The sequence below is a fragment of the Chelmon rostratus genome, chromosome 15 (assembly GCF_017976325.1).
Source record: "Chelmon rostratus isolate fCheRos1 chromosome 15, fCheRos1.pri, whole genome shotgun sequence".
NCBI classification, from domain to species: domain Eukaryota; kingdom Metazoa; phylum Chordata; class Actinopteri; order Chaetodontiformes; family Chaetodontidae; genus Chelmon; species Chelmon rostratus.
In genome coordinates this window covers 16,374,173-16,391,845 of record NC_055672.1, presented here as the reverse complement: position 1 = coordinate 16,391,845, position 17,673 = coordinate 16,374,173, and the positions used below count along the sequence as shown (strand labels likewise).

General features: G+C 41.2%; 1 protein-coding gene across 3 annotated transcripts in view; it reads left to right on the top strand.

Moving 5' to 3' along the window:
• The window catches only part of LOC121618914 (pleckstrin homology domain-containing family G member 3), a 32,653-nt gene that overhangs the window by 11,061 nt on the left and 3,919 nt on the right, over window positions 1-17,673 (top strand). Inside the window, exons 3-17 of one of the 3 annotated variants that reach the window (XM_041954557.1) lie at window positions 6,349-6,872; window positions 9,531-9,631; window positions 11,374-11,443; window positions 11,535-11,581; window positions 11,686-11,836; window positions 12,178-12,309; window positions 12,901-13,083; window positions 13,301-13,393; window positions 13,994-14,080; window positions 14,160-14,190; window positions 14,415-14,516; window positions 14,662-14,694; window positions 15,832-15,842; window positions 16,195-16,479; window positions 17,411-17,527. In XM_041954557.1, the coding sequence (XP_041810491.1) occupies window positions 6,349-6,872; window positions 9,531-9,631; window positions 11,374-11,443; window positions 11,535-11,581; window positions 11,686-11,836; window positions 12,178-12,309; window positions 12,901-13,083; window positions 13,301-13,393; window positions 13,994-14,080; window positions 14,160-14,190; window positions 14,415-14,516; window positions 14,662-14,694; window positions 15,832-15,842; window positions 16,195-16,479; window positions 17,411-17,527 (1,967 nt within the window). Of the gene's footprint in view, window positions 1-6,348; window positions 6,873-9,530; window positions 9,632-11,373; window positions 11,444-11,534; window positions 11,582-11,685; window positions 11,837-12,177; window positions 12,310-12,900; window positions 13,084-13,300; window positions 13,394-13,993; window positions 14,081-14,159; window positions 14,191-14,414; window positions 14,517-14,661; window positions 14,695-15,831; window positions 15,843-16,194; window positions 16,567-17,410; window positions 17,528-17,673 lie in introns of all 3 variants that reach the window. The other 2 variants (XM_041954556.1, XM_041954558.1) reach the window with 2 other exon arrangements.

Genomic DNA, 17,673 nt, shown 5'->3' with positions numbered 1-17,673 from the left:
TCCCACTAAGTCTAACTGAAATAGTCATAAAGGTGTGTCTCTCTCTGAGACAGCTCCTTTTAAACTGTGTAGTGCACACTCATCGTTCATCATATTTAAAGTCAGGTCACAGGAGTTGGAGGCATTGGAGATGATGATTTAGAAATCCTCCAGGACTTTGACACCTTGTTCTTTCAGTTTTCTTGCTTTGGAGGACAAATCATTCCTGCCATCTTTAAGGTAATAATTAGTGAATCTATATATAGTTTTGCTCTATAAAACTATTTTAAACATATAATCAGTTGAACTTATCTGTTGTTGATGCTTGTAACAGTTTCCGTCATGCCACATAATTTTTTCGACTGACATTGTAATTACCCTGTTTGTGTCTAGTTTGTTTCCTAATACCCTAAGTCAAGTAGACGTTGTGTTACACAATGCGCTGTATACAAAGATCTTTTTACTGTCATTGTGTTTTGAGTGCGAAACTGTAAGCAGAAGTTGGTTAAGTTTGATATGTGGACAGAGCAGTTTTAGGTGTTGAAGAAACTAAAACCATAGCTTGTCCGGGGTAGAATTTGCATGGAGGCTGGTTTGCATGAATTGCTGAAAAGTCACAGTGTCAAAGTGTTTTGCAAGCGACGATTAACGTCATAGCTACATGTTCTAGCTTATCATGCTCTCAGTGCAGGTGGTAATATTTAGTTTGAAACCATGCTAAGATTGTTTTTACGTAAGCCAGAGAATATTCTTTTTAAAGGAATGCTTTGTGTGCCATACGCCAACAACTTCTTTTGTAAATGTGTCTGTAGCCTTTCAGACAAGTTAATAACCAGGTGCTGGGGTATTCACTGTTTCTGTTCATCTACTACACCACCTTATTAGGCATCGCATGTCAGTCACACAACCATGATGTCAGAGGCGGAGGAGTTTATGAACTGTCTGCTTTGTTAACTGCGTGATAAGCTCAGACTGAAATGGAAACAAGGGCAGACTTTACATTATTAGTTCTAGACTGATTACTCATCGAGCCCCTGAGTGAGTGAATCTCCTGTCTGCTTTCAGCAATGAAACAGACTGAAGTATTTACCTCAAATCACCTGTCATATCCCTGATTGCCATTTCTTAATCATTCATACCCTCTCACACTGGCTTTATCGTCTATATAAGGGTCCCGGACTGTAAAGCTATTTAATTGGATTTTTTCTTAACATCCAAACTCACTTTACAACCATTTGGTTACAAGTTGTATTAGCGTATGCCAGCTCTGCATTAAAGTGAGCCATTGTCCAGGGGATTTGGATGCACAGAAGCAACAAAAGGAAAGGGAAGGCCACGCTTGTAGTATTAACACACCTTTGTCTGTAAATGTTAACCTCGGCTTAACAGCCAGGAAACTGGAATTCAAAGAATTACAATGAAGGGTTTGGGATTTTTTTTTCTGGAATTCCAACCATTTTTCCTTTAGCAACAACATTGGTAATCTGCTCACACACATGCAGCTGATATAATGTAATCCACTGAGGATCACCATGTACACTTAGTTAACATTCTTGATGCTGACTTTGTTGAGACTAAATGAACTTTGATTGTCTGGTTGTCTGAAATGTAGTCCAAATACTACATTATCTCTCTAGCCTTGACTTGGTTAATGGTTATGTATGTGAGTTAAAGACTGTAATGGTGCAGCGCTGAAACAAAGGAAAGTGTTGTGTTTTGTTGTGGTAGCATACTTTGTGAAATAGTAGTGTGTGAATCCATCTCTTGGCTGAAATGGAGATTTGGTTCTGGATCATATACTTTGCTATGCAACCATTCTGTGTAAGTCATGATTTACCAGGTCCACTAAGTTGTTGATATAAAGTGGTAGGGATTTTTTGTGATTGGATACAATAAATTACTTAAAATGGTTTTAAATTATGTCCTGTATGAACAATTTGAACTCTTCCTTTTATTATTTATCTTAGCTGCTGTTGGTGCTGTAATCAGTGTGATTCTGCTTCAAGTGTTTAAAGAACAGTTGTTACTTATTAGAACAACAATTTAACACTCAGTAGTCAGGTGGGAGTAGGTCACACATGTGTAAATCACAAGCAAGTCTCAAGTCTGAACCTTCAAGTCAATGTCAAGTCACAAGAATTTCTGATGATCTTCCTCAAATTCCACATTTAAATCAGTAAGTCTTATTGATATTTCACATTTTGTGGCAATCAGTAACAAGCCTCCAAACAACCCTAGAGAGTGGGATTGCGAGACTTGCACACTGAAATTAAAAGATTTGGGATTGTTTCTAATAGCACAGCTTTAACAATGCATTCAGCATTGGAACAAAGTGGCCACACAATGGTGTATAAAAGGGGCGCTTAAAACAGCAGAGAAGTGGCATGTTATGAGAAGACTAACGTCACAGCGATGACCATATAGTCATGAGCATGCAGTTGTGTTAGCTAGTATCCTTACTGGTTTAACTGGTTATATGGCCCCTAATATGTCTTCTCAAAAAATGCATAATTGATTTAAAGCTAAATCTAATGTAGCTTAAACTTAACATTAGCTTTCTAGCTAATGTTTTACCACCCAATAAGTTAACTAAAAAAATACGTTCACTTACCTTTCTTTGTAGGTTTTGTAGTGACGGATGAAGTTCGATGTTGTGGTGGACCTGCCACTGATTTTTGAGCTGCAGACCGTGCATACTGCTGTTCTCTTCTTACCACTTTCATCGACAACATAATCCTTGGATCCAAATTTTGTTATTTTTGGACTAGCCCCTTCCATAGTAGCTGCCTTTTGTGTGTGTTAGCCTCTACTGGTCTGCTGCATCCTAGTAGGTGGGTTTGAGCACATGTCACTAAAAATCACCTAATCATGTTTCAAAAACAAAATGTTACTTCTCTACAAAAATGCAGCTAGAAAAATGTAAATGTCAAGTCATTTGTGTCATCTGTCTCAAGTCTTAAGGAAAGTTTCAATTCATGAATCAAAGCCGAGTCAATGTTAATCAACCAAGTCGGAAGTCCTCAAATCTGCAACTCAATTCTGACTCATGAAGTCATGTGACCCAAGTCCTCCACCCTACTTATAGGAGAATTGAGTGTTCAAAAGTCTATGTTTGTGCAGTAGGTGACTGTCTTAGCCAATTCTGTGGAAACAGATGGTTTGAAATAGTGTACGTTGCCCACTGCCTGTGTTATGGTGGTTTCTTTTTATAGACCTTTCCCTGCAGTTATTGCCAAAGCATCAGATTGGCATCTGGGTTTTAAAGGATGAATTCCAAGAACTATTTTTCCTACCTATAAAGTTAATGGTAACAAATTTGCTCTCAAAGCAGCCAGAAAACTGTGCTTATCTAAGATCAGCCTCAGTTGCTCAAGGGAAAATTGCTTAAAGGTGACAAGACATTTCGTTTAGTATGCATATTAATTTTACCATTGTTAACCATCAAGGCAAGGCTGTTAGCAGCTCAATTGTGCTTTCTTTTAGTGAAAACTTGTATATATGTTTTTAAAAGGCTAAATTTGATACCAGACACTTTACAGTCCTCCACATCTGACAACAGGGTGGTACAGCAATAGGCATGGCTCTGCCATTGTGGCTACAGATCCCTTAGAGATTAGTTATAAGTGTTTGCAGATGCTAAAGAGACTCTGTGGCACCGAGCAAGACCAGACACTCTGCCTTCACACTGTCTCTATGATAATGGATACTTATTATTCAGTGTGCTGAGATAACTGGTATAAAACAAGGACATAGGTGCATATTCTTCTCTGTCTGTACACACTTTATGAAGTGGGGGGATCACGAGTCGACTTTGTCCAGAGCAACAAGCAGAATGGAAACACTTCACATCACACAGCACCAGGCACTGGGTTTATCTTAGGCCTGCATGTTGACCAGATCATTTGCATTCCCCGCAAGGCATGTTTCAACAAAGTCAGCGAGTGGTCCACCAGCGCTGCTTTCCCCTGAAACATGTGGTGTGTTCTATCAGTCACATATAATGGCTGTCTGTAGAACTAGTACCCAAAGTGGTCAATCAAAGCCGTGGTGAGAGCTGAGCTGGTGCTGGAGTCAAGCCAGTGCTCAAGTCTTCAGATAAGTCAGATGGTATTCCTACACTACCATGGTCTACTTTTTTAGTAGAGTTCAGTCAGACTTGTCTTGCTTTGGCACTTAGGATGTCCATAAGAAGATGTAGGTTATGATTCTGAGCCATCATGTGTTAACTAGGAGAGTGTGGAAACTGTGCATACACAGTGTTGATTTGTGCTGTTTCTCCCTCTCCCTTTAACTTGCCGTTGATTGTAGTTTGCAGCACAGCAGCTTTTTTATAGAGGGATATTGGGTGTGAGGAAGAGAAAGGAGGAGGAAGGGAGTTTCACATGCCAGACACACCAAATCTCAAAACCAAATATAAGGACAGAAGCTGTAAAGGAAGCGGATGCCTCATCCTAATTCATAGTGGTGTAGTGAGTGTAATAGCTCACCGCTATGCTCTCTTTACACCATCAACCCTGTGATTTGTCACAGAGCGTAAACAGAGTTTTCTCTAGCGGTCAGCTCCTGCCCGCCTGCTCATTCGTTTCTGCCAGTGAGGTTTTGCATGGGAACTGTGCTGGGATGGCTTGGTGTGGATTGTGGAGCAAGTTGCACAGCGTGAACGAGACTCTCATGAACTCAGTACTGACTCATGGAAAGTTTTAGGATGCCAGAAGGTGTGTGTGTGTGAATAAACTGAAAGGCGGTTTGATTCTTCTGGTAAAGCCCATCATCCAGCTGCATGTCGCACTTTTTTCAAGACTTTATAAATCACTAACTTTGAGCACTTCCCATGTGAAATGTTTGTCTTTTTAACATGATTTATTCTAAGGAGAGCCATAAAAGTATATTCTCTATAAAACTGCATATGGGAGATAAGTCAAGTGAGTATGCTTTTTCATAGTGAATCTGTTCGGTTGTAGCCTCGTTAAAACTGATGAAATACTTTTTCCTGACAACATCAGGTTCGTGTTATCAGCTGTGGGCTGCTGACCAATGATGCGCATCTAATGATGAACATATTTAAGTTACAAGCTTGTCAACATTGGTGAAAGAGAATGTATTTCAGGCTCATAACATAAACTACATCTGTAGGCTATCAACACCAAATTATGCTCTCCATCCCCACTTGGCAATATCACTTACCTGAGTAATTGAATTTAATGTTTTGCTTAATGATGGTTGGTGCCTCGTACATTTCCATTTATTAGTTTGAAGTCAAATTATATGACAAAGCTTCATTTCTTTAGCTGGGCAAAAGCTGGGTTTTCAACCCCTTTGCCCTCAGAATATTTAAGGAAATGGAGCTCTCTGCACAGTGGCCACTCAGTGCTCCATTCTCACACCACCATGACTTCATATATTTAGGAAACGTTTGTTAGGAAAATTCCCATTTGGCCAGGAAGGATGTGAAACTGAATATGGATTCGATTTCTCTTAAATTTAAACGAAGCTCAATAAAGACATATAAACAAAGCTTCTGGTCCCGTTCCCCATTTTTTTTCTTCCCTTCAACCCCCCCTTCCCCCCTTTCTGTTTTTCCAAGGTTGAGCCTTCAGCAGTCAGGAGAACAAGAGGAAATGGCTAAGTTTTCCACAGAATATGCAGTGTTTTAATTTAGGCCATGTCAGTAATGATTTGAGCGAGGCCTTTTACTGTAAACCACTTTTCATGTCTCAGTCTGGGTGGAGAGACACCAAGCTCTGTGCTGTCTTTGACTGATTTCTACATAGTAGTCTGTGCATTGTAGCTAAAATTATATTTATCTGAAGTTGGCCCTAAACAGTCATAGCCTTACTGGCATTTGTCCACACGGCAAGCAAAGTCATCACTAGAGACTATTTGAAATGCATCTGGTTTGTAACACCATTATATTACTAAATGTTAACAACAGAAACAATGAAATTCCTAGCGCACTGTACAAAGTAATAATGAATAAGCAATGTAAATGCGTAGTTCCACTGTGTACTTGCCTCAAGCTGAAACCATTTGTGCAGCTGCACAGAAGCAACCTGTAGGACAGGATGGCTGCTAGGTATGCAAATGTGGAAATATGGTTGCTGCAAAAGAGCAAGCATAGAGAGTTTCTTAAAACAAAGTGTAAAACTAAAACTGCTTTAAAGCTAAACAAAACTGTATCTTTTGGAACATGAGGCATGAAATGCTTGAAAGGTGACTTTAATAGTAATTTGGAGTGTCTCTATAAGGAATTCAAACTGAGATGGATGTCCTTGTGTGTTGACCATACTGCCTTTTAAAAACACTGTTTTACTGTCTGTCTCTCATATCCTGACACCTACCTTCTGTCTGTGTTCTTCTCACCTGTCCCAGAATCTCCTCAGTTGTCCTCACCCCTCTCCACCTGTGAACATGACCAGGCAAACGTTGACTTGGGCCCAGACTGTGACAGCCGCCTATGTGTGGAGCCACTGGAAGGAGAGGGTGAACGTCCAGTGAGCTTGGTGTCCACCCTGTCCTCTGGTTCATCCCATGATAGTCGCAGCTTTTTTGGGAGCACCGTAGTCCTTCCTTCCTCCACCACCCCACCCATACCGAGCGAGGAGGACATTGACTTGGAGCTGAGCCCAGCCGAAGGCACCGGAGAGCGGGCAGGCGACCCGAGTCCCACCCTCACACGCTCTCGGGTGGAGCCCAGGGTGATCAGCAACCAGTGGAACAACAACAACGCCACCTCCAACAGGAAGGCAAGTGGCGAAGTCCCTCACATCCCTGCCTCGCCTGTCATCACGGACACCATGGCGCCCAACCCAAAGCTGACCTATGTGGACCGTGTTGTCATGGAAATCATTGAGACAGAACGCATGTACGTCAAGGACCTGCGCAGCATTGTGGAGGTGAGTGGATGTCAGGGTTATGCTCACTGTACTCAAACTTAATTTTCCGTCACAGTTAGTGTTTTTCACTTCCAGCCAAGTATTCACTGTGAGCCAACCATCTGATATTATAGAGGTAAATCATCAGTATACTGTGTATTTAAAGCACATGTTTGACTTGGATTAATATACAGCTATGACTTCATGTCTACAGCACTCTTTGGAAGTGATTTACTGCATTTGGCCAGCCAGGAGCCAAAATAGGGGAATTGGACTCAACGGCTTTTGAGAGCAAATAATGTCTGCTGTGTTCCAAGCAGCTGTTTGTGGCCACAAATGAGTCCTATACTTGTAAAACATCGAGTGGATTTTTTGTTTTCTTTTCAAGACCAGGATCCACTCTAATGTTCCGCTTTCCAAACAATCAGTCAGTTGAAAAAATGCATACCTGACATCTGGCAATTGTGTGCTTTGTTTATAGATTTCTAGATCTGACGGTGGAAAAGTTAGGTCTGCTCATAGTGTTATATATAAACCATTATGTATATTTACATTGCAGTGAAAGTTTACAGCCTGTTGCCTGAGATTATGAACTCTGCTCATATCTGGAGTTCAAACACAGTCAAAACTGGGACAGAGCGTAGGTCTTTCATGGCTGAAATCTTGCGCTTTGTGGTCAAAGATAGTAGAAACCTCATCGCAGAGATGTGAAGCATGGAAAATGGGCCAGGGATGATTTTAGCACTCAACAGACCACTTACATCTTATCACATCGTCTACCTTTTGTAGTCTGGAAACAACTTCCAGACCAAGAAACCTCTGTGGCCCCTCAATCTTTCCTCAGCCTTGCATAGAAACAGGAACTCTCTGCTGCACTGATGGTAATGTCTTTAACACGTGAGGCATTTCTGAGTATGACTGGCAGCAAACCAGCAAGCACCTCTCCTCGCATTGTGTCCGACTGTGCTGGCGTCTGGCAGTTGCTGCAGGAGGGAGTGCTACCCTTGTCGCAGCTTGAGTAATGACTTGCTCCTGACAAACACTTCCAGGACTTCTAACTATTTCAGTTGACAGGAGCAGCAGGCTGGCCTGGCCTGGCCCCGGTTTACACGGGCCCTGCAGCGAGCTCCGGCCTAGCCTGAGCTCTCAAGCCTTCCCAGCCAACAAAAACACCTTCATGTTTGCGCCAACTGGAGAAAAAACACAGATGAAAGGAGATTGGTTTTTCCATAGGCTGCAGTGTGGGAACACATTCTAGTACAGATGTATCCTCTATCCTTTTATGATTGCAGTATGGTTTACATCAAAATGATTCCACACAGCTCATTTCAATTTCACACCAAGCCTCCACTCTGACAGCGATGCGTGAAACTCTTCCTTCATCTGAGCGTTGTTTCCACACCAAGCTAATCCAAAGCTTCCACTTGATATTGACACTGAACTCACAGCTCACACAGCTGTTGAAGCTGTGTTCACTGTGCCTTTAGATCTAGTCTGTCACTCACTCAACTGTCTTATCTGTGAAATAAAATTTTGAGAACAGCTGTTTGACCCAGCTGGTCTCACATGCCTAAATACACCCCCAACACCTGGCCTGAACCCACCCAGAATCATCACACTAAGCACTGAGACAAGAATGTGGTCAGTGCTTCAGAAAGACCTGGACAAACATATTACTTAGTATGATTCATGTTTGACACAAGGACAAAACAGCCTGCTTATTTTTTAATAAAGCAAAGGTAATAGTCCTATAGAAAGGAGACTACATAAATAGCATGAATTCTCTCACAGCGTGCTAAAGGTCACGTGTTTATGGTGGTAACACTAGTTGCGAGTTTTTCTATAGGAGCCTATGAGACGCCTGACTGTAAGTCATTGCTGTCACTGCACTGGAATTCTTCATCCATGACCGGCTGCGGTTCATTCAGTAGAATGTGTGATGACTCTACTCTCAGTCTGGGCCCTGCAAAGTGTGTGCGTGTGTGCGTGTGCGTGTGTGCGTATTTACACCACATCATCTGGGACACTGGTTGTGTGTGAAAGCTGTTTACTGGTATGCTCTTTATATAGTCGCTGCATGTGTGTGTGTTTGTCCCTCATCAGCTTATTCCTCTACTTGTTTGGAGTTGTTGTATGCCACATGAGTGTAGAAGGAGGGTTGTCATCCAGATGTTGGCATATTTGCCGCTGTATTTTTAGATATTTTATCTACTTTTGAATACATCATCAGGGTCCAGGGGGAGTCGGGTCTTTGGAGGGGAACAGGCTGTGCTGATGTTTATGGTCTCGGTACAAGAGAACCTCTTCCAGACAGTCACACTGGCTTCTAGTCAATGGAACAAATCCTTAAAAGGATCCTTTAAAGACCACATCAGTTTAGCGTGAATTACTGTAAAGGTCGGAACAAAAAAGCCTTAAAATCAAGATGCAACACATTTTATGCACATTAGGAGAAATGTCATACACTGCAGCCCTGAACTGGACCAGTCAGTCAAACCAAATGTCTTAGGACAGCTGAACACACATCATAGAGGATAATACCGGGACACAAGGAGAATTCTGTTTTTATATACATGCTCCCTCTACTGGTAAGAATGTGGAAGTGCCCATATGACACTTGACTCAACATGTCAACAAACATTGACATTAAGTATAACTCCATCTCTATTGTTTTTCCAGGATTACTTGGCTCACATTATCGACATGAGTAACCTTCCCATACGGCCAGAGCAAGTGTGTGCCCTGTTTGGGAACATAGAGGACATCTATGAGTTCAACAGGTAAGTGACTCCACCAAATGCAAACACACTGGGATGATAGATATTTTGTATAGATGTTTAAAGTAATACTATAACCACACCTATAATGATCATCCAATTTTGAATTAATTACTGAAAATGGTCACAGTGGTCTAAACTACAGGATTGAGGAATGCTTTCATATACATTCATATGTATCTAATACAATATGATGAGGAATGTTAAGAATGCGTGTTGCTTGACTACTTTTATCTCACTCACTGCTGATATTTCTGGCATAAAACGCAAGCAATGAGAAACAAACACACACTTAAGCAAATATCATAAAGCCAGGGAAATGGTGGTGCAGCTAGCTTTACATTTAATCATCTTATGTCAGCAAGGGCTCATTGCTGACCACGCTGCTTGCCAAAACACACATTAACATTCCTGTCCCCCTCACTGCGAGGAGCCTCCCTGCTCGTGCCAAGGCTACCATACAGCTCTGAACCACAAATGGAGATGATTTGATTTGTATTACTTTTTAATGATATTCTAACCAGCTCTGCAAGACAGATTTTGGATTAAAAATGGCCTCGTACTGCTCTTGTCTGAGAGATAAAGCCTTTGTTCTTGTCACATTGCACTGGAAGGTTGTGTTTTCTTTAAGTTAGAAATGCAGATAGTGATACTGTCTTTTATTAGAGTATTCTTCAGGTGGAGAAATGCTTGTGTCAGCCTGTGAACAGGTCCCATGATGGTATATATTGCAACAGACATTTGTCAATTTGCAAGAGTCTGCCCAGGGGAGACCAGATTTTACCATCCAGGGATCATACACTGACTGTGAAAGACTGTTTACTATACACAGTAGATGTTTTGTTAACCGTTAATTACTGTGTTGTAATTCAAACCCTGGGTTGGCTTCACCGACTCAAGAGTTCTCAGTAATCTTGGTCATTAAATCACATTTGACGTGAACATTAATATGTTAACTCATAAACGACGTTGCTGTTATTCAGGAATCTGTCTTTCTAACACTTAGTCCCCCTCCAAACTTAAATATTGTTGACAAAGCAATCATGCGGTATGAACAAATATTGACTCTGTGTCCGAAATAAATCTCGACTCCAACATTTTCTCATTGTACCACGAGAATGTTGACACATTAGCTTGTAGTCGCTCTCAGTAAAGCTGCATCGTCTCTGATCTAAGCTATGGAATGCTGCGTGATGAATTGTGTTTGATATTTTCCTGTGTTAACTGAACAGCTTGTGTGCAGAGTACTTGTGCTGATTGGTGATGTTTAGATTTCTTTGTACAGTTGTATTTTTCCACAGTCATCCTGCCGTGATGTCTCCGTCATCAGTCCTGCACATTTTACAGGGGAGGGGGTGAGACACCGTGTAAAGCATTAAAATGCCTTACAACTCTCAGGTTCTGTTTCCCAAGCTCTGAATAAAGCTTCTTTTGGATGGGACGGTGGGCATGGAGAATTCCATGATGAATGGATGTTCATTCACATTCAGTCTGATCATGCAGTAAGGTTCATTTTAACAGTGTATGCTGCCCTCTAGTGGCATTATGTCTTAACAAGGGTCGCATCTCAGTCAAGGCAGATATAAGAGTATTAATATTGATTTATTGAACATTGCCACTCATCATCATTCTTTCCCTCTGTTTAATTTTTGTTTTGTTTCTGTATTCCTTCCTAGACAAATTAATTAGCTTAGTTAGTCCATTAACACTCAGATTCCTCTCTGTTGTTGTGTTCTACCTTTCAGTGAACTGCTGCAGTCCCTGGACATGTGTGAGAACGACCCTGTTGCCATCGCTCGATGCTTTGTAGATAAGGTGAGAGGAACTGTCCTCTGATTCAGAGTGATATCAGTGCCTCAAGAAAATAAACACTAGTAATTTGTTTCTCTGACTTGTGTTTCCTCAGAGTGAATACTTTGAAATATACACTCAGTATTGCACCAACTATCCAAAGTAAGTAGCTAAAAAAATACTAATTTTAATTAGACTTTTGCTGGCAATACCATGTATAAGTTTTCTTTGAGAGTAAAATTTGACATGAGTAATCTCTGCTGCAGCTCAGTGGCGGCACTCACCGACTGTATGAGGAGTAAAACTTTGGCCAAGTTCTTCAGGGATCGGCAGGCTGCTCTGAAGCGCTCTCTCCCCTTGGGCTCCTATCTGCTCAAACCGGTCCAGAGGATCCTGAAGTATCACCTGCTGCTTCAGGTACAGATTGTCCTCAGTGGTCATTGTGTTGCAACACAACTTTTCTTCACAATGCAGCCATTTGTAGATTTATCTTATTATCAACTATGAAGGAGTAGTTCTTAACCCTTTTGCATTATGATGAAGCAATGTCATTTTGTAAGTGTTTTCTATTCTTTGGTTCTCTGATTTATTTCATTATTAATGGCCTAAGAGGCTAAAAGCTATTAAGTCTTTTTAAAGGTAAAAGCAACAACAATAGAAAGAGAAAAACAACTGAGTTGGACACACACCTTTGTTTGGGGATGGATTCAACTAGTTCCCTTGACCTTGTCAGCATTTGTCTCTGATCTCTTTCAAAGGAAATTGCAAAGCACTTTGACCCAGAGGAGGAGGGCTATGAGATCATTCAGGAGGCCATAGACACCATGACCGGAGTGGCCTGGTACATCAACGATATGAAGAGGAAACACGAACACGCTGTCAGAGTGCAGGTGAGAAGGAGTGAAAACACATGTATGCCAACATCCATTTGAAAAGGTGCATTTAAGTCACTGTCACGCACTGCAAACACACAGTATATCCTCAGCCAAGAAGCATTTTCCCACCGTCTCAGACACTCTCCGATTTTCTCCTGTACATCTGTTGTCCAGTGCTACTGTGACTCTTTCTGCTATCCTGGAGGACACAAAGTAATTTCATTCATCGATTTATCACACATTTGATTTTCTCAACAAAGCTGCCCTCTGTGACTTCCATCTCTTGCATAAGTATGTATTTTAAAGCTCCAAATCTCCAAGTAATTCCAAGCAGATATTGTCCAAGGCAAATCCATGAAGTTTCACAGTTTGGTATTGATCTATACGCCTTTTCTCAAGTCTAGTTGAATGTTAAGATGAAGGCTGCAGCTTTTTAATGATTTTCTTACTTTGACTGAGTCAACTGCCTGCTTTTCTCTGTACATGTGTTTTATAAGGATTACAAATAAAAGCTGACACTTGGCTGGCGTTTATTTTCTTTCATGCATATAAGGAACATGACTGAGAGTGTGTGTTGGGGGTGTGTGCTTTCATGTGCATCTGCAGGAGATACAGTCTCTTCTGATCAACTGGAAAGGTCCTGACCTGACTACCTATGGAGAGCTAGTGCTGGAGGGCACCTTTCATGTCCTGCGGGCAAAGAACACCCGTACACTCTTCCTCTTCGAAAAGATGCTCCTCATTACCAAGAAAAGAGGGGAACACTATGTCTACAAGATCCACATCTCAGTATGGGTTTTTGACATTTTTATCATTGATTAGGGATTTAATAGTTGAAAAAAATGTATGCGAGAAGAATGATGATATTGGTGTACAACAGAAAACTGAGTACAGGCATATTGTCTGTTACATAAAACATATTTTTGATAAGGTAGCAAATCAAGGCAGGTAACAAACTGAATTGGGTGAGACACCAGCTACATCACTACATTCTTTGTGGTTGCAGTGCTCCACCCTAATGCTACTTGACAGCGCCAAGGATCCGCTGCTCTTCAGTGTCATCCATTTCAAGCATCCCAAGCAACCCCACACAGTGCAGGTAAATAAGAACACCAGTGACTGTCAACACTTTCAACACTTTTAACTTTTTTTTTTTTTTTTTTTTGTTCTCTGTGTGTTAGTCTTATTTACAACCCAGTTTCCAGAGAAGCTGAGGCACTGTGTAAAACGTAAATAAAAACAGTATGCAATCAATCGTTCCACAACTTTCCCAGTCTGTTGTTGCTCCTGTCCAAACTTGTTTGAAACATGTCGCTGAATCAAATTCAGAATAAGCAGATATTTACAAAAATCAATGAAGCTGATGAGGTAAAACATTAAATATATTGTCTTTGTACTGTTTTCAATTGAGTGTCTGTCAAAAAGGATTAGCAAATGATCACATTATGTTTATTTATTCAAACTTTTTTTGGAATCTGGGTTGTAGATGTATTATAATTTTATAGTTCATTGAAGAAAATTAATTGGAATTAATTTTATTTAAATTTTTCAGTTTTTTTTCCCCAGACACGTAAGAGCCAGGTTCTCTCTCTGTCTGGTTTTGCATTGTAGTTTGTCTCTATTCTGTTTTTGTGTGTATCTGGTGTGTGTTTATTAACTCCAATAACTCTTTCTAAATGACAAGTGCTTGTCGTTCCAGGCCAAGTCGGTAGAAGAGAAGCGTCTCTGGGCCCATCAAATTAAGAGGCTCATTCTTGAGAACCACAACACTATCGTCCCTCAGAAGGTAAACAGCACAGTCCCTCACGTCTTCCTTCTCAGCTGCTATAGAATTGCATATAAACATGCTGTCTTTTTCTTTGAAGGCGAAAGGAGCCATCCTGGACAATTCTAACTGTAAGTGTTACTAATAGAGCAACGTTTGTTATGCTAGGACCAATTCAACTGTTTCCATAGCAACCAAAGATGCTGCTCACAAAAGAGGAGGGTGGGTAATTTTCAGTGGAAAATATGGATTGCTGTTTAATTTACCAGTAAGGCATAACCCGTCTGTCTATGTGGAGAAAATGGTTTTTGTAACTGCTGCTCTCAGTGTAAAGACAGACCCCTCTGCTGCTCAGATCCAGGGAAGTACCACTATAGTCCTGAGAGGCTGAAGAAAGCAGAGTCCTACCAAGGTGATGACTTCCATCTTCGAGGGCGAAATGAGAGAAGAAGATCAGGTTAAAGACCATTACTCCATCTCAATCTGTTTGTGTCTATTTGTTGTGTATTAGTATATGTAATATCAGTAGAACAGTATTGCTGATGATTAATTGTTGCCTACACCATGAGTGAGTTATGTCTTTTTCATTTCTGTCTTTTTAGAGCCTGCAAAACAAATCATAAGGGCCACAAAAGGTTGGTACACTGTGGGCTTTTTTGTTTACATCACTGTGCAACCTCAGTTTCAAAAAGGCTGGACTGCTGTGTAGAACATAAATAAAACAGAATGATAATTTGCTAAACCTTTTGACACATGCTCAACTGAAAACAGCACAGAGACAATATAAAGAAAGTTTTACCTCATCAACTTCATTGATTTTTGTAAATATGTGCTTATTCTGAATTTGAAAGTTGTGGAATGAAACATGAGTTTATAAAGGATGTTACTGCATGGGCTCAGGGACACAACTGTTGTCATTACACAGAGTTCATGTGTAAATGATTGCATTCTGCTTAATTTACGTCTTACACAGCATCCCAATTTCTTTGGAATTGGGATTGTATGTTCAGTACAGTTTTGGCAGCCAAAAGGGAAGGGAAAGGGAAACAGTTTGATGCACTTACTGCATCAAATAACCCCCCCGCTAAGGTTATTTTGTGTCTGTCCAATAAAGGCTGTTCCACCTCTCCATGGCACTTGTGCTTTGTTTTTCCCTCAAAGACACCTGGAAAACAGATCAAAAGACACTTAACTCCCACTCCACTGGCCTCACCCATAATGAAGTTTATTATAATGCCACATCGGCCGTAGGCTTTGTCATACACAAGCTCTTTTCAGCCGTCAAATTCAGCCTTGCCCTCAGATCTGCGTGTCTTCCTGCTCTCATTTATTCAAATTGGCTATTATGAAAGAGAAAACCTTTGTATTCTTGTACCCAGTTCTCCTTTGCTCGCAGTCCAGATCAATTTTTCAAACCAATGTAATGAAGAAGCAATTTTCATGTCAACATTCCCATCTCTGTGAGGGAGTAGGTCATCACATCCTGGCTAATTGCATCATGTCCAGTTTGAGCCTCTGAGAGGAAGATGTTTCTAATTGGTATTTATCTAATCACAGGGCCTCCCTTAAGTCTGGCCCAGACTAACTACTGCCTGACTCAGTTTCTGCTTATGGAGGCAGAGATTGTGTCCTCACCATAATTGTACAAGATGCATGTGGTATTCATGTTATTTTGTCATGTAATATTGGACTTGAGTGTGCTTTTTTCAGACTTATTGACATTCTCATTTGTTCATCTCTTCCCCTCCCCTTCATCTTTGTTCTCTATGCAGCTGTTTTGAAGGTAAGTACCTGAAATCCAAATGTTGTCTTTTATTAAACCTTGATAAGCTCTTTTCATTCTGTCGGGTTTTTTAGGTCAGAGTGCAGTGGTGAGATATGGTTTACCCAGTTTTGACTCAGCAGTTTAAACTTTGTATTCTAATTGCAAAATGACTCGAACGAAAAATGAGAAAGTGCAAACCTAATCTTCACAGAGCACACTTTGACTTGCCCTGGATTACCAAAATCATATCTCACCCAAAGCTAAAGCCGCTTCATGATGATTCCATCCCATTTACAGCCTTGCAATCACAACGTGACTGTAGCACTGGCCTTGCGATAACAAACCACATGTCTATGACTTCACGCTACAGCATGCAGACAGTGAGGGTGCACTGCTGGGGGAGAGGTGCTCCCTTCAGCCAGCCACTAGTGTCAGTACGCTGACCTCCAGTCTAGGCGAGCCCCAGGCTGAGAGGCCATGTGTGGAGGATCTAATTCCCAGAGGGGACTCTCTGGAGCAGCTAAGTCCTACTGACAGTGACCCGAAACTGGGCTCTTCACCCAGTGAGGGGGGGCTGGAGCTGGAGGAGGCAAAGGAGGAGGATGAGGAGATGGGGGAGAGTTACAAGGAAGATATACTGATGGGAGACGACCAGGTAGCCGACTTTGCCAGCTCAGTGCTGGCAGCCATCTCCTGCTGGCACTATAAAGCCAGGGCTTTGCTTTCTACTCACTTCACAACGGTGAGGGTTTCTGCCACCCACGGGTTTCCCATTTCCTGCTTCATTCCACTGGCTTACCAATACTCTCTGCCACTCTCTCTCCCACGCTGGCTCTCGTCCCTCTCCCTCTTTTTTCTTTTGTAAACAGAACATACTAACACCTGCTACCATTTGCACTGTGCACATTGACTGCCTCAGGTTAAATTTGTGCTATTGAAGTGCATGGACTGATGTTCTCCCAAACAGCTAACAGTCAACTCTATAACGTGCTGCATGGGTGGAACTTAATAGTCAGACTTGGTGCATGTGTTTGCTTGCATTGTTTCATTTTTTTTGGAGCTGAAGGTCATCCCACTGTGCCCTAAATGTTTTCCTCTCATTGTATGTTTTCCTCAGCTGAGTAGTTAGTGCGCTGTGTTTCATGTGTTTTGTGTGAGGTGATTGAAGCTTATGATGTTGAAACCATGCCTGCATTTGCATTAGAACCAGTGGCTTAATGTGCCCTGTTAAATGTTGTTTGACTTCAAAGGTTAATGTAGCCATCCAATGAAATTATCATTATAATAGCAAGAGCTTGCTCTTTGATAACCATATTTCCTTATCATATTTCCCCACTGAATTTTCATTACTAGAAAGTCTCTGTCAAGAGGGTAATTGTTATGCCAGTATTGTTTCTGTATATGAAACAATACTTGTTATTGGAAGACTTTCATTCTGACCATTGTAGTGGATTCAAGACAGACCTGAAAAAACATTACGTGTAGGAAATGATAGTACACATCCTTCTGCCTCATGCTGCCTCACAGTGTGACCTCTAGGATGATTTTTCAAACTCTTAGTTTAATGTCAAGTTTTGCTCTTTCAGGATGATCAGAACAGAGATCCGGCTGAACTGAAGACGACACAGAGAGAGGAGGAAGAAACTTGCAGACAGGAGGAAAAACATGTGGATGTGGCTGTGAAAGAAACTCTCACCACACAGGTACTCCATAAAGCCTTGAATCCATTTATACATGCATCCATTCATTTCCACCCATGTCTGTAAGGCCACATATGACGTTAATTCACTGTGTCAAAGAATGCCCATCAAGCCTCATGGCTTAGTTTGTTGTTAAGCCTATTTTCCAA